Raw genomic sequence first — 15,518 nt, forward strand, 5'->3', positions numbered from 1 at the left:
GCTTTGGGCTCGGGATAAGCACTGGCATCATGATGAATTTTTGCATCATGCAGAGCCATGGTGTTAGATTGTATATACATAGAGTCACAGGCCAAGTTGTGGCTACTGCTCATTTCACCGAAAAGATTCATGCCATCTGTACTCAAAGCAAACCTTATGTTTCTCGCATCTAGTGCAAAGTCTAGGTAAGTTCTATCTATTTTTCTCCGCTGGAATCCATCAGCCGGCTGTCTCAACATTGTGTCTTGCTTTCATTCTTTTTTGTGCCATCGCATCAACTTAGCATGATCTTTGTTCCTAAATAGCCGCTTCAAATGTGGTATTATAGGAGAGTACCACATGACCTTGGTAGGAACTCTCTTCCTAGGACGCTCCCCCTCGACTTCTCCAAGGTTGTTTCTCCTGATCTTATACCTCAATGCACCGCTTATGGGGCATGCATCCAAATTCTCGTACTCATCACCGTGGTACAAGATATAGTCATTAGGACATGCGTGTACCTTCTATATCTTCAAACCTAGAGGGCAAACAAGTTGTTTTGCTTCATATGTTGTGGTAGGCAACTTGTTATCCTTATGAAGAATTTTTTTTTAAAGTTTCAGTAATTCACCAAATCCCTTGTCAGATACACCATGCGTTGCCTTCCATTGTAGTAACTCTAGAGTGATGCCAAGCTTCTTCAAACCATCTACGCATATTGGGTACAACAACCTGCGGTGGTCCGCTAACATCTGCCGAAACTTCATCCATTCAGTCTCACTTTCACAATTTTCACATGCATCGCGCAGTGCCTGCCCAAGATCGTCCGTGGAATCATCACCTGCCGCCTCTCCTTCAGGCTCTTCCATTGCAGCATCATCATCTAAGGCACCAAATCCAGCGTGGTTAGGAAAGTTGCCGACAAAAACTTCTTCTTCATTATCCTCCATTATAACCCCTTTCTCTCCATGGCTGGTCCAACAAATGTAATTGGATATGAAACCATTAGCAAAAATATGGCTGTGAAGGGTCCTTAAAGAGGAGTAACCCTTCTTGTTCTGGGAATGGATGCACGGGCAACACATGAAACCTTTCTGCTTGTTTGTCTCGGCCACATCCAAAAAATAATGGAGTCCATCAATGAACTTCTTGGAACGTCGGTCAGCATTGTACATCCATTGTTAGTCCATCTGCATTGCACAATATGATATTTTACATAACATGAAAAATTAAACAATATGATTAATTAAAACATCTAAAATATCAATTTTTATTACAAGTATCAAATAAATGCAATAAATTAATAAATTCTTATAATTACAATAACATGAATAATTAAAAGGTTCAAAATATCCATCACATAATATCAATAATAATTAAAAGGTCTACATGATCCATTACGTAACATGATTAGTTAAAAAGTCTAAAATACCGAATAAGCTACATGCTAATACAAATTACTCATGAGATCTATTGACTGATGCCTCATGAACCGCTACGCCAACTCTGGATACTGAACGGTCAATTTCTACCATCCTCGACACTTCATGCCTTAATTTATGTCGAGCCATCAACTCGCGATCATCATCCGTACCATGCAACTCGACATCATATTCACGCTCAAATTTGTGACTTGCATTTTCAAGAGCGAGGCAATGAAATGCTTTCTTAATCCAACAACGAATACGACCACTAACAAGTCCAAGGTACCCTTCAGTCCGGTATGCTTCAAATGATTGCATACTGGCGCCCGAGCGGACGTACGACGCTCCAATGCATCATGTTGCAAAGCCATTTCTATGGATTAAACATTAATTATTCATCATGTTGGGTAAAGCACTCAACTACAATATTTTTAAAAATGAAACTGATCTCACTACACTTATCAAATAAATGTAAAAAATTGAACAAATTTTTAGAGGCGAACACTAAGTATTTTGACACTCTTCAGTTTGAAGCGAACACTCATTGTCCCACGCCATATGGGATGCAATCAAGGTTCACAACTTTGTTTCAGACTCTATATGTAAAAACCATCGAGAAGAAAAAAAATCTTTGTTTAGGAACAAGTATCTGTCATTAACCTCGACCATGCGGTGATGACACTACCATTCGGGGCCAATATTGATATCCGCGGCACGGTGCGGCGCAGGGACATGATGAAGGTGTACGGCTTTGGTCCGAATGGTGGCATCCTTACCTCGCTCAAAGATGAGAATTTTTTCATTGGGACCAAGGCCGTACTCTTTCATCACGTTCTTATACCGCACCGTGTCGCGAATATCATCTTAGCCCCGAATTGCAATATCATCACCACATGATCAAGGTTAATGACAGATACATATTCCGAAATAAAGATTTTTTTTACTTCTCGGCGGTTTCAATGTAAACATGAATAAATACATCATTAGAGTGTCAAAGTAATTCATTCATAGTATAATATCAAGTATACATTTTTTATCACTTTCAATAATTATTCAATTTGACATTTCACATTGCACATAAACATTCAATTTGAAATTTCACATTCACAATTTTCACATTCAAATTTACATATGGTCGTATATACATACTCTCATTCTAGAAATAAAAAGTACTACTACACTCATTTTCATATCCATATTTTTTTTCTAAATAGTATTTCTCTCTCTATGTATATACTCCCATTCCAAAAAATAATATTCTACTCTATGCAAACCTTAAGTAATTTGAGCTCAAATGGTGTATAAATAAAAAAAAACTCCAACATTTTTCCCAATCTAAAAACCCTCAAAATCTCTATTTCTAAACCATGAAATGAGCTATAATAGCAATGAAAGATGAGATGATGAAGTTTCTAACCTTTAAACCGTTGGATGGATGGAGGATTCAAAAGTCTTCACAAATCATGGAGAAAATTGGCATGACCTCCCTCACCCAGAGAGCCAAGAATATGAAGAACACGAATGGAGGAATGACTCGGGCAGGGGAGGAAGATGGGGATAAAAGAGGCTGGGAAATTTAGTCCCGGTTGGAGCCACCAACCAGAACTAAAAGTCCCTCATTTATCCCGGTTGGTGGCTCCGGCTGGATAAATATCTCAGTCTTTTCAGCTTGCAGCTCTGGCGCATGGAATTTACACCTCGCACACACGCTTTCTACCGGCACAGGAACAGCTAGGTTGTCTTTGCCAAGCACTACAGAATGTGGCTCTCCGGCCACAGGTAGGTGATGGTCGATGACTGCGGGGATGTCTCACCTCCATTACCACCGCTGGACTTTACAAAGCCCGGTCGCCTCAGCTACCACCAGACAACTTAGCTCCTCTCATCTGGAACAACTTCGCCACATCACAAGCCAAGCAATTCCTTTGGCTGGTCCATCGGGAGACGCTACCGGCCCGTGCTCTCCTCTTCCGTCGGCACATCACCAACTCTGATACTGCTGCCTCTTGTGGCCTGCCGGAAGACCACCAGCATATCTTCTCCTGCCCAAGAACTATTCAGGTTTGGTCCATGTTGTGGCCTCTGCACCTCCTTCACACATTTGCAGGTGGCAGACTTATGGACCCATCAGGTGTTCCGTGATGACACTCGGTCCAATCTACGGTTATTACGTGAATCCTTTGGAACACTTGGAAGGCGAGGAATCGGAAGGCCTTCGACAATCTGGAGACCACGGCGCGTGGTGTGCTTCATGACATGACCAACGATCTGGGTTTGTGGCTGTTTCGAGCTAAGAACCCCTATGTAAAGCTGCTCTTCGCAGCTGGTGTGATAGATTCGATCATGTAATAGGGTGATTCATCTACTAGCTCTCACTTTCTCTTACCTTCGCAAATCCCCTGTATGCAAACACTTGCATGAGTAATACATGTTCAGGCGATTTGCCTGCCGTAGGTCCTCTAAAAAAAAGTACTCATCACTTATTGGTATATCTTAGTTCTGTACCATATATGCATAGATACAAAAATTCTTGTTACATAATGAAGGGAAGTCATACAGAACGCTTTTTACCTGCCTGAAACCTGTGAAACTGATACAGTAGCCTTGGAGGCAGAAGACGAACTGGAGGTGGATGTTTCACCTCTCACTCTACTTGTTGCGTCAATAAAAGTGGGCCTTGTGGGCTGGAGCTCCGGATCATTTCTTGTCAACAACAACACAACCACTTCTGACATCATTGGCCTTGCAGCAACGGCTGATTGAGTGCAGAGAAGGGCTATCTCCATGATTCTTTTTACTTCATCCGGCTTATATTCTTCCGGATCTAGTGATTCGTCCACCAATGCGAGTAAGTTGTCACTTTCATATAGCTTCCAGACCTGTGCAACCACATAGTCCATAGGGGATGATCAAAAAGGCATCTAGACACCATTAGTGGTGATACAATACGATCATATGAAACATGAGCAATACTTTTAAGCCCTTTTTGTCAAGGGAAAAAAATAACTGGTCAAAGTATCCAAGCTAGATCTTGACAAAGATTAATAGAAAACATAAGATCAGGTTATGTTTTTTGTGCTGGTATTTTGTCAGTGACAGTGTCTGTAAAATCTTCAGAATGATGTATATAGCGAAAATCCATCAAATGTGTTTCTGCCTCACATAGTTTAGTAAGAAATAAAAAATGAGACGATAAAGCACAGATTACATAAGTACAAAGCTGTAGATGAAAAATATGCGGACATGATTGTAATATGGCTAATGCATCCGCCAAGAGAAGTAAAGTTTGAGAAGAAAGCTGGATACCCATTCAAGTAGGTACTGCGTTTCAGGATCGAGCTTTGTATCATTACTCTTACGACCACTCAATATTTCCAAAACGACAACACCAAAGCTGTAAGTGTCAACCTTCTCTGATAATTGACCATGAATTGCATACTCCGGAGCAGTGTAGCCCCTGCTCATAGAAAAATAAATTATAAAAATAAGTCGTGTACTTGTTACCCAATGAAATACTTGCATGTTTGTACTTACAATGTTCCTGCAAATTTTGTGCTCAAATGACTATGATCATCAGGTAGGAGCCTTGCCAAACCAAAATCGGCAATTTTGGGCTGAAAGTCATCATCAAGAAGAACATTGCTAGATTTAATGTCCCGGTGTATTATACAAACATGAAACTCTTGATGAAGATATGCAAGACCACGTGCCATGCCAACAATAATGTTAAATCGCTGCTTCCAATTGAGGGTTCCACGTCTCTCGCCTGTAATGCAAAAAGGAGGCCATTGCACAGAGTGCATGTCAGTACTGTAATGCTAGCCACTGAACTTCGCTTGGAATGTCAATCCCTCTCAAAATGTATACAAAATTGGAGTTTCTTTACTCTTTTGAAAGGGGTGGAGACAGCATTCAGCTAAAATTAATGAAAACCATCTAGCACAATCAAATGGGCAGTACCATATGCATCAACAAAATGGATTTTCTCAACCTGTCTATGAAGTTCTTTGAAAACTTTAAAAGATAAAATATTAAATATGTGAGAAACATATACTAGAGTAACATACCAAAGAGGAACTTGTCCAGGCTACCATTTGCCATGTATTCATAAACAAGTAGGAACTCAGAGGCCTTCCGAGAGCAACCAAGAAGCCGGACAAGATTCCGGTGATGAACATTGCTGATTAACTTCACCTCACTTTCAAAATCCGCTTTGGCCCTGCTAGTGTCCATTACAATCAACCTTTTTACTGCAACTGTTTTCCCATTTTTCAGCAAACCCTGTCAGAAAAGCGATACCCCCTTTTTAAAACAAAAGGTGTTGCTTATAAGAGATAATGTTTTCTTAGTCCTAAGTTTACTGGTTGTGGCCGCTTCAAAAAAGTTTACTAGTTCTGTAAAGTTGCATGCTGTTCGCAGATTTATATCGTTAGAAGATTTAACGCTAGATGATCACCATACCTTATAGACATCTCCAAAACCTCCTTCTCCGAGTTTGCTTTTCTCGTTGAAATTATTGGTTGCAGCCTTAAGATCGTGATAGTAGAAACTTGTTGGACCTTGTAATTCTGTTGCTCCAAGTATATCTCCTAAATGAAAATACAATCAGACAAGGAAATGCAGAAGCAAAATAGTTGTTGATCATTTCATGACAACGACATGAATATCTGACAACACATCTCATCATTCGAACATTAGCCAAGAATAATAACATTATTTTAGTTTGATTAATGCTTCATAACATTTACCTCTCCGAGGCCTCAGGTTTCTAGACCACCGGATCAATAAGAAAGTCAATAGCCCAATAAAAATAAGGAAGGCTACACCTCCCATAATGCCTGCTATGATGGCTCCTTTCCGACTTGATTTTTTCCCTGCAAGCAATCATGCATTGAGAGTTCTGAACTGAAAACAAAATCATTGGCTCCATTTGGGGAACTTCTCATTACTTTCTATCTGAATCCTTGGTACAAACTAACTTCAAACAAAACCGCTCCCTTAAGCAAATAAACTGATCATAATTTGCTGAAAAATTAGAACAAACCATAAATCTCTCCTGACAATAATTAGATTTCCTGAATGTACAAATGTTCGCCCTTTAACAGTTCCTTTCTTGCTTGATTATATTTCACTGCAAGCGAATCATGCACTGGGAACTCTGAACTGAAAATAAACCTTGAACTGGAGATGTAGTATCCCCTCGGCTCTGTTATTGTGAAACTTATTGTTACTTTCTATCTGAATCCGCAATACAAGCTAAGTTCAAGGAAAACAACTCCCTGAAGCGAATGAATTGATTATAACTTTTTGGAAGGTTAAAAGACACCAAAAATCGTTTGAAACATTCCATTTCCTGAACTGTATGAAGGTATCAATTAGTTTATACTTTTACTCTGAGATGAAATAACTCCATAAAGAAAGCAATACAGTTTTTTTCTAGAGGTGTTTTGCTGAATTTTAATGACAGAATAGACTAAAGAACTAAGACAGAATAACAAATTTTAAACAAGAATGTAAGGGCATCCTTTGTTACTTGCCAAACTTTGCCACATCACACCTTAAGCACGCCATAATTTCTTAGGAGTATTTCTGGTTTATTCCACAATGGTGGTGGCTCACTAGACTTTCTTAGCTCTATATATATTCGACATGTCAACTTAGTGTCATTTTATTGCGAAACTTCACCACAAGTTTGGTGGCTGATTTGTCCGCTGCACTTTCTCTAACTGTAGTTGTGGCTAAGTTCCTAAGTCAGATGCCAACCGAGTGCGCCCTGAATTCGCAATGAACCATTAGGAACATTGAGGCCAAAAGGGAAAAGCTAGAGGCCACATCAGTGAATTGGAGGGTCTCCTGAACTGATTATTGCGGTGCCGGCATCATCACGCTAGAGACTTTGACGGCGGCGGCGGTATGAGATACAGTGGTGGTGTGAGTGTGGTAGGGGACAATGACGTCATCGGCTAGGATGGAAGGCTGGAAGCTTAAGTAGAGAGAAAAAGAGCAACATATGAATATGACGAGCACTGTTCCACCATTTGGGGGAAGGGTTCCCTTTACCAAGCAATGTTTTTCTTTCTGATTTAGACATACTCCCTCCATTTTAATTTATATGTCGTTTTAAGTTTTTATATAGTTTTTATTACTTATTTAGATATGGTGTATATTTATATGCATAGTAAAAACTATATATCTAGAAATATCAAAACCTATAACTTAGAACGAAGGGAGTAGATTTTAATGTATTTGAATTGCGTAACGGCGGTGTAGTTTGTCAAACCTGTGAATCAAGAGTTTGAGTCAGGGGCGAAGCTGAAGCTGTCGGGGTCGCCGGACCCCAATAAAATTTGTCGAATTCAGTGGAAAGATATTGTTTAACACTGTTCATCTATGCATTTGATCCTGTAATTGATGGAACCGACCCGATGGTTTCATTTTCTAGCTTCGCCCTTGTTTTGAGTGGCTCGTTGTTCGATCCCGTCTTTAATAAGTAAGCATGGAAGTGGTTAAACAAGCTAGAAAAACACACAAATACATGATACGTAGGTAGCAGATCCTCGGACGTACGTAAAATCATTGGTGACTTCGTCACTTGCGTGTGGGCCTATCCGTCGTGGTCCCGTATGTCAGCAGGCACTGTACTCTGACTTTACCTCACGACCCGTGCAATAGCAAAGGTGAACTCACCAGAGCGCAAGTACGCGGCGAGGTCCACGGTTGCATTCGCCGGGAAGAACGGTTTATGGGAGTATCTCATGAAGCAGCCGGCGTCCACGGCACGGCCATCGGAGTTGGGCGGGCACCCGTCGATGTTCCCCACCGCCACCTTGAGGCACTGCGCGCAGCCACCCTCCCCGACCGTCTCCACGCACTGCGCCGCCGCGTACACGCCGCCCCTTGCGGCCGCCGCGGCGAACCCCGGGACGCGAGGCACGGCCGCCGCGAGGTCGGCCACCAGAGCCCGCGCCGCGTCGGCGAAGCCGCCGACGCCCACGGCGGACCCGTTGCAGAGCTGTGTGTTTCCCGGGAGCGTGGCCTGGTCGAAGAAGGCCGCGCTCTCGTAGCGGATCACGCAGCCGTCGAATATGACACGGGCGCCGTTGGCGGCGCCGCACGAACCGCGGAGGCGCGCGGCGGCCGTGTCGAAGCAGGCGACGCAGTCTCGGCCCACGACGTACGGGCGGCACTGCGCCATCGCAAACGCCGGGGCGGCGGCGCGCGGCTCCGCTGCGGTGGCGAAGCCGCCGCCAGCTGAGAGGTTGGCGCGCAGGTCGGCAAATGTGGAGTTGAGGGCGAGGAGGAAGGCGGACGCGGGCGTGGCGTTGTACGTGCTGCAACCCAGGTTGAGCTGCGTGGCCTGCGGGTCCCCAAGGGCGGCCGGGGTCAGCCACGCGGAGGCAACCACCACCAGCGCTAGAGCCGGTAAGAGCATGAAGTGAGCCATGCCGTGCCCCTGCATTGCCACCGGCGGTGGTCGAGGAGGCGAGACGTCGTCTTTGATATGTTTGGTGGAGGAGACGACGCGCATGGGTCCTAGGTATTGGGTTGGATTTGCAAATAGGGAAGTTTGCTGTGGAAGGAGAAGGTGATTGAGGAGATATTTGGTGGTGCAGTGTATTGTTGTCCGTTGTGTCTGATTGGAGAGCGGGTTGCATGAAATAGTTCCATCCTAGTTTTTAGGATAAAATGACTCCATCGTAATTTTCAAAAAAAGGATGGTTCCACTTTAAAATCTTAGGCTCGCTGTCACTGTCACATTCCATGTGGATGGTTGTGTTTCACATCCCAATTTTAACAAATAGAATGGTTCTATTTTAAAATCTTGGGCTCGTTGTCACTGTCACATTCCAAATGGATGGCTATGTTTCACCATTTTTACAGGGTGAGTTTGTTTAGCATCTAGAGGAATTAATATTCTTCTATAAGAGCCAATTTGTCACACCTCATTATCAATTAAACACATGAAAAAATGGGATGGGATTATTCTATCCCTTCACATCGACAACCAAACACTACCTCGCGGTGTTGCCTCTTGTTGGTGTATGTTCTGCAGGCATGGCTACAAATTTTAGAACACCAGGATAATCCTAACTGTCGGTACATACGGACAGAGGTATCTCCTGCTAGGGTGTCCAGACCCTTAGCGCGTCACTGCCGCTCACAGGTAAGGGCGCGATATGCACAGGCTGTGCACATCGCGCCCTTACCTGTGAGTGCCTGTGCACATCGCGCCCTTACCTGTGAGCGGCAGTGACGCGCTAAGGGTCTGGACACCCTAGCAGTAGGTACCCTGTCCGTATGTACCGACACTAACCCATAATGTCTATAGAAGGTTTTTTTTACTTGCCCACCACCGCGACGCTCCTCAGGAGCGGAATAGGCGGAACTCAACCCTAGCGCCGCCACCCCCTCCTCCCGGTCCCTCACGTCTTGCCGCCGCCGGAGCTGCCTGTCGGAAGTCCGTGCGGCGGCGGGGCCGAGTCATCCGTTGGGGGGCTGTATCGGCCGGATCTGGGCGGCCCCCTTCCGCCATCGTCTCAGGTCGCTCGGGGCCGCCGACGCCGCTGTGCTGCTCGTCGGGGTTTGCGTGCGCGGAGCGGAGCGCCCACGCGGCCATGGAGGCCTTGTCGTGCGGCACGCAGAGGCGGCCGACCTCCTTGAGGTTGCGGGCTGCGTGGAGGCCACCCGGGGCGCAGCGACGACGACAGTGGAGGCCGCCCGGGGCGCGGCAACGGAGGAGGTGGTGGCCGCACGGGGGCGTGAGGTGGCGCGGTGTGGCACCAGGTGGCGGCCAGGAGTAGCGCGTGGCTGCATGAGGCAGCCACGAGCTGCGCCGCGCGGAGGTAGCTGGCGCACCCGACGACGGCGGTGGCTGCGCGTGGTCCATGGCGGTTGGGCCTGCGAGGACCATGGTGGCGGCTCACAGGCAGCCCGGAGTAGAGGCTACGGTGCCACTGTGCGAGGACGGCGGAGGTGGCGGCGCGCCCGCGTGCAGACGAGCAGGTGGCGCACGGGCCAGGCGAGACGCCACAGCGGGAGGGCTCTCTGCTTCGCTCGTTCGGATGGTGGGCAAGCACCGGCGAAAGCCATGTCGGATCTGACGGCAAGACGACGGCGACGCCCTTGGGCGCCGTTTACCTCCTTGGAGGCGTTGTCATGGTGCCTTCCCACTCTGGCCAGCTGCAGGGGTGCGTCGGCTACGCTGTGGTGGTGTGGCTGGTGGCAGTTTGCTTCGGTGAATGCCAGTGATTGCATGGTGGCTTGGATGGCAGTAACCAAGCAAGGGTGTCACTGGCACCATGGTGGTGGGACTGGAGGCACCTAGCTGCTTTATGTGCTGCAGGTCGTTGAGCTTGGCTGGAGGCGATGGCTATGAAAGGAAAGCTCGTGTCGATGACCCAATCTGACCGAGCGGATTATTTTTCTAGTGAGCCTCGTGTCGATGTCCCAATCTGACCGGGCGTGGTAGCCCAACGCCGAGCAAGGAGAACACAAGATTATGAGTTGTGTCTCTGGAAGCTTTACGTCCGGGCATGCGGTGCAGCTGGGATTCCGGTGGTGGCAAGACGAAGGTGAAGTCAATGGAGTGGCTCAGAGGTACATTGTCCCCCTCCCCCCCCCCCCGATGGCTGCCCGGATCCTCGGAGAGTCCAGCTATGGGAGAGGCGAGGCCCCCGTACGCTTTAAGGTAGTGTGTCCGAGGAGTGGTGTGCGATGGTGGATGTGGCAAGGCCCCCACGCGTCTGAGTTGCTTTGGAGGTCCAGGATCCGGTGCGGTGTTTGGGGTGTAAGGTGCAGCGGTGGTACTTCGATGCGGGGTCCTGCATGAAGGTGGCCTCTTTGGTGTAGTGCGGTGGGTTACTCTTCTAACTTCTGCCAATGGGAGGCCGTGGTTGGGAGATCAACGATCGTGTGTGCGCGACTTGAAGATGTCGGCAGCATGGTGGAGGAGTTGTCATAGCTACATAGCTTGCAGCAGACTGCGGCGGCCAGTCCTGCATGGCAGCGGCTAGTTGGCGGGGTACATCATCGGTGATGACGGCGCTTGTGATGAGGGCTACTTGTCGGCTTTCTCTCGGGTTTTATGGTGGTGCGGTGCTGTGTGGGGTTTTGAGTGGAGTCGAGTTGAGTTATGCAGCCGGGTTGATGTCCCAATCCAACTCGCCGGTGTTATTGTTCTGATTGTCGTTGTACCCAGTCTGGGCGTATTCTTCTTTTTAATATAATAAAGTCGGCAACTCTCCTGCCTGATTTGTTTTAAAAAAATATATCTATGGAAAGTATGCACACGTTATTAATTGGAGCCGGAACCGAATAGTTTACTCACGCTCTCATTGCAATAAACTGCAACTAATAGGGGTGCCTAAGTCATTTTGCTTCCTCACTGTCCAAAAAAAGTTCAACAATTATATTCTTTTTTTGTGTGTGGTTTGGGGTGGGCGTGGGGGAGCATATTATTGGAGATTGCTTACTTTTTTGTTTTCACGAGACTTTAAAGTTGAAATGTGTATGACTTTTTGAAGAAAAAACCAACGCATGTGGAGCACATAAAAGCAGGTTTGCATCCTCCAAAGGATGGACACCTACTCGCGAGGTAAACTAGTTATTTCTTTTGCAACGATTTTGGACTTTTGTCTAACAGTGGACGTGATCGAACTTAGTGAAACGAGTGGTGTAGTCAATATGGGACAATGGCCGTCGTTTTCCAGTAGTGGTTGATCCTAGTCATGATAGAGAAGCATAAGCACAATATTGAGCATGAATAGGACAACTGCAATGGCACGGCAATCTTGACTTGCAGTCAGTCTAATAGATTCTTCATTGGTCGTGCTTTTAAAACGACGACGACGGAATGGATGGATCCCAGTATCGATAGCGAGACATCAGCGCATTATTGATAGCACAAATGCAACACATAACCGAAATGTCACGGCATCGCCGTGTGTTGACCTCACTCCTACCGGTCTAAGAGGACACGACATGCGTCATACTAGTAACGACAAGAGGCATGAGCACATCATTGTTGTTGCTAGCTGTGGACTCAATAAAAAACCTAGAAAGCATGTTCTTTTCAGTGCTAGTAAACAAGATGGGACCCGTGAAAGGCCCTTAAATTGGCTGATGACTTGTAGAAACGGTCGTGCAACGGTGAGCCAGCGGACTTGGGAGAGCACTCACACCAACGTTACTTGTGGTAGAAAGATGACCAAGTTGCAGCGAACTAGCACTGGCCGCGTACCGACGACTAGTCCGTGATAATACTGCAATACCGTACGTGTTGCCGTGCCTAGAACGGATGAAGCGAGGTGCAACAGTAGTCATAAAACGTGTCCTTTTTGTTCTTTATCCTCTGCACCCTTGATTCCTCGTCCCGGACAAGACCCAACCCATCGTTTGTCTCTGACAAACTCTAAGCCAGAATGAGGAGCTTGATCAGTGTCGTTGAGGGATAGATTGGATCGAGAGTCAAAAGGTTCAAGGTCCGACGAGCCTGTCTTTTAATCCCCAGGCATGGAAGAATGGTTGAAGAGGTAGGTTGGTCCGACGGTTAGTTGATAGGCAAGGTAACGGAGGGCATTGCTCATCGGGGTGACGAAGGATGGCCAGTGGGTAATGACCGGACCGAGGCCAGGCTCGCTCACGCCCGGCCCAGCAGGAGACGATAGCGACGCGGCACCACCCCGCGAGTAGGAGACGAAATTACCAAACCCCGTGGATAAACAGAGCGTCGACGCGTCGTGGGAGGATATGACGCCTTGACTACTAGGCGCTCGAGGACGAAGCGGCTCCGGTCGAGATCGAGCTGCATGTACCAATAAGGAAATTGTCTTCGAGCATCAGCGTGTGCCTGGCCGCCTGGGTGCGCACGCACCAAACAAAAGGCCCATAGACCCAGGTGCTCGTAAAAGTCTGCTTAAACCACACTGATGCCTAATCCGTTGTGACTTTGACGGAATAATTGTTGTATAGTTGTTGACGTTAAAATTTTGCAAGTATATTTATAGAAGGTGGCGTTTTAAAGAATCCGACGGAGAGTCCTAGGAGAAGCCGACGAAGGATCCTGGAGAAGACAAATGGCGCGTTCCGGTCAATGCCATCAGAAGGTTTAGTCAAAGATGACATAGATCTGGTCAAAGATGATGAAGACCACAGTACCAATCAGACTAGGATGATGATGTCAGCAAAAAATTCTGCAAGAGTCGGATTTTCTTTTAAAAGCTTTGTAAATATAATGATGTTTATTTCTTTTTCGTCAAGTTTTAGCATATTGTAATCAACTAGAAGTATTTAGTTTTAGAGTATAAGGGCAAGTAAATTATTACACGTCAGCGGTCTTATATATTATCTCATGCAGTTTTATGTAGGATTTTGGATGACGTGGAGGAAAGAGAACGAGGTGGTTGCTTCAACCGTTTCATAAGTTAAAATAAAGGACTATATGAGACCGCTTACTCACCGTTGTTCGGGTTCTTGTTGTCATACTACTCATAATATATTTTTTATTCTACAAATTAAGGGATATAGTGCTACTTTGAGATAATAAAAAAGATAACCTATTGTACATATTGCATGTTAAGTCGTATCAAGATGACATATCATTGCATGAGACCGCCTATTAGACGGTTCGAATGTACTTGCCCTAAATAGTTGCAGTCAGGGTCTGTACGAATAATCATCAATTAATATAATTTTTCTCAGCTCATCGACAAAAACCCTAGAAGTAACAGATGCGTTGCTGGTTTAGTGATTAGATTTTATTCTCTTATCAATTACAAGCTAAGTCAAATTGACGGGCACACACCAAACCTCAATAGCAGGACCTGCAGTGGAGATAAGCAGAGCTCCCAGACCTTAGCGTGTCGTGTTCCGCAAGATTTACCGTACGATTTTTACAGCAACAATAGTATAGCAAGGTACTAGCAATATATATATATATATATATATATATATATATATAGTTTGGTAAAAAAACCAAAATGTTTGAAAGTCGAGAATTCGAAAACGTCCAGCTTCCTTCATAAATATACTACATACCTCGATTTCAGACAAGTTGCTTATAAAGTTGTGGAGCACGATCCTGTTTCAAGGACGACAGAAATTATCTGACCCATCTTATTTAGGTTGCATTACTACAGAATATGGATTTAGTAACACCAATTTGTGTTACTATAGGTCAATAAAAATGTTACTGTGTTTCCTAATAACACATCTTGTTAGTATTTCTATTTCTAATGTTACTATAGTCTGGTCTATTAGAACACAAGATATATGTTCTTTTATATGAAAAAAAGTGCTACTATTTTGTAACACAATTACTTATGTACTGAATCATTTATCAAGTGTTACAATAATTGTCTGTGTAACATATATTTTTAGCTCTAGTAACACTTCCACTTTGTGGTAGAGCATATAGTTTTGAACAATAAAACATATGGTCCGTAACACATATCTTACCTATTGTAACATATTCAGAATTTAAAATAAATATTTATTTTACACTTGTATGTGGCATATAATGTTGGCACAGAATTTCAGAATTTCAGAATCAACATACCATGTTCCAGCCCCATGCTTGTGCTTCCACCGAATAAAAAATAGGAAATAATTTGGTGGAGACGGTATGCAACGAGTGTTCCGTGCATATCGTCCCTGAATTTTTTTTAGAAAATGGATAAAATTCGACCTTTTGCATCATCCGATGCATACGGCCATTGTCAATTATTACATCATCATGCCAAAGATATAATTAGAAAAATATAAGGTAAATTGCTCTAAGATTATATGATAACTTCTATCATTCACGTACCGTCCCTGGATGAGCTACGCGTGGACGCCCCTTCCATCCGACGTCTGCCAAGATCCATACCATGTTCCAGACCCATGCTTGCGCTCCCACGTTTGGAGGAGGTTTAACTAACAGAGGGCCTAACTGCGGGGACACGGCATATCCAAGGTCGCCGTGGAATTCCTCCTCTTGTCGCTTCTGGGCAGATACTCTCCAGATCCCGCTGCAAATTTGATCATCTCAATCCCTCTTGTGGTAAAGAAAACATTGGAGCATTGTCTTTGCGGTACAATTGACAAATGATTGGTACGGCTAGACATTTTTGCATG

The 15,518-nt window shown here is 45.1% G+C and overlaps 1 protein-coding gene across 4 annotated transcripts; it reads right to left on the reverse strand.

Moving 5' to 3' along the window:
* Nucleotides 1-137: 137 nt before the first annotated feature.
* On the reverse strand, nt 138-9,020 carry LOC112876941 (cold-responsive protein kinase 1-like). 4 transcript variants are annotated; one of them, XM_025941121.1, is made up of 8 exons: nt 8,091-9,020; nt 6,152-6,277; nt 5,865-5,989; nt 5,471-5,684; nt 4,938-5,169; nt 4,710-4,860; nt 3,975-4,282; nt 138-1,169 (listed from the first exon to the last, which is right to left on the reverse strand). In XM_025941121.1, exons 1-8 carry the CDS (start codon nt 8,929-8,931, stop codon nt 1,013-1,015), a joined length of 2,154 nt encoding a protein of 717 aa, XP_025796906.1. In that variant the 5' UTR covers nt 8,932-9,020; the 3' UTR covers nt 138-1,012. The 4 variants fall into 4 exon arrangements, with proteins under 4 accessions (XP_025796906.1, XP_025796905.1, XP_025796907.1 ...); XM_025941120.1 differs by having other exon boundaries at nt 141-1,169; nt 5,865-5,992; nt 8,091-9,019; XM_025941122.1 differs by lacking the exon at nt 138-1,169 and adding an exon at nt 3,017-3,862 and having other exon boundaries at nt 5,865-5,992; nt 8,091-9,018.
* Between the last annotated feature and the right edge of the window lie 6,498 nt (nt 9,021-15,518).

This window comes from Panicum hallii, chromosome 9, assembly GCF_002211085.1.
Source record: "Panicum hallii strain FIL2 chromosome 9, PHallii_v3.1, whole genome shotgun sequence".
Classification (NCBI taxonomy): Eukaryota; Viridiplantae; Streptophyta; class Magnoliopsida; order Poales; family Poaceae; genus Panicum; species Panicum hallii.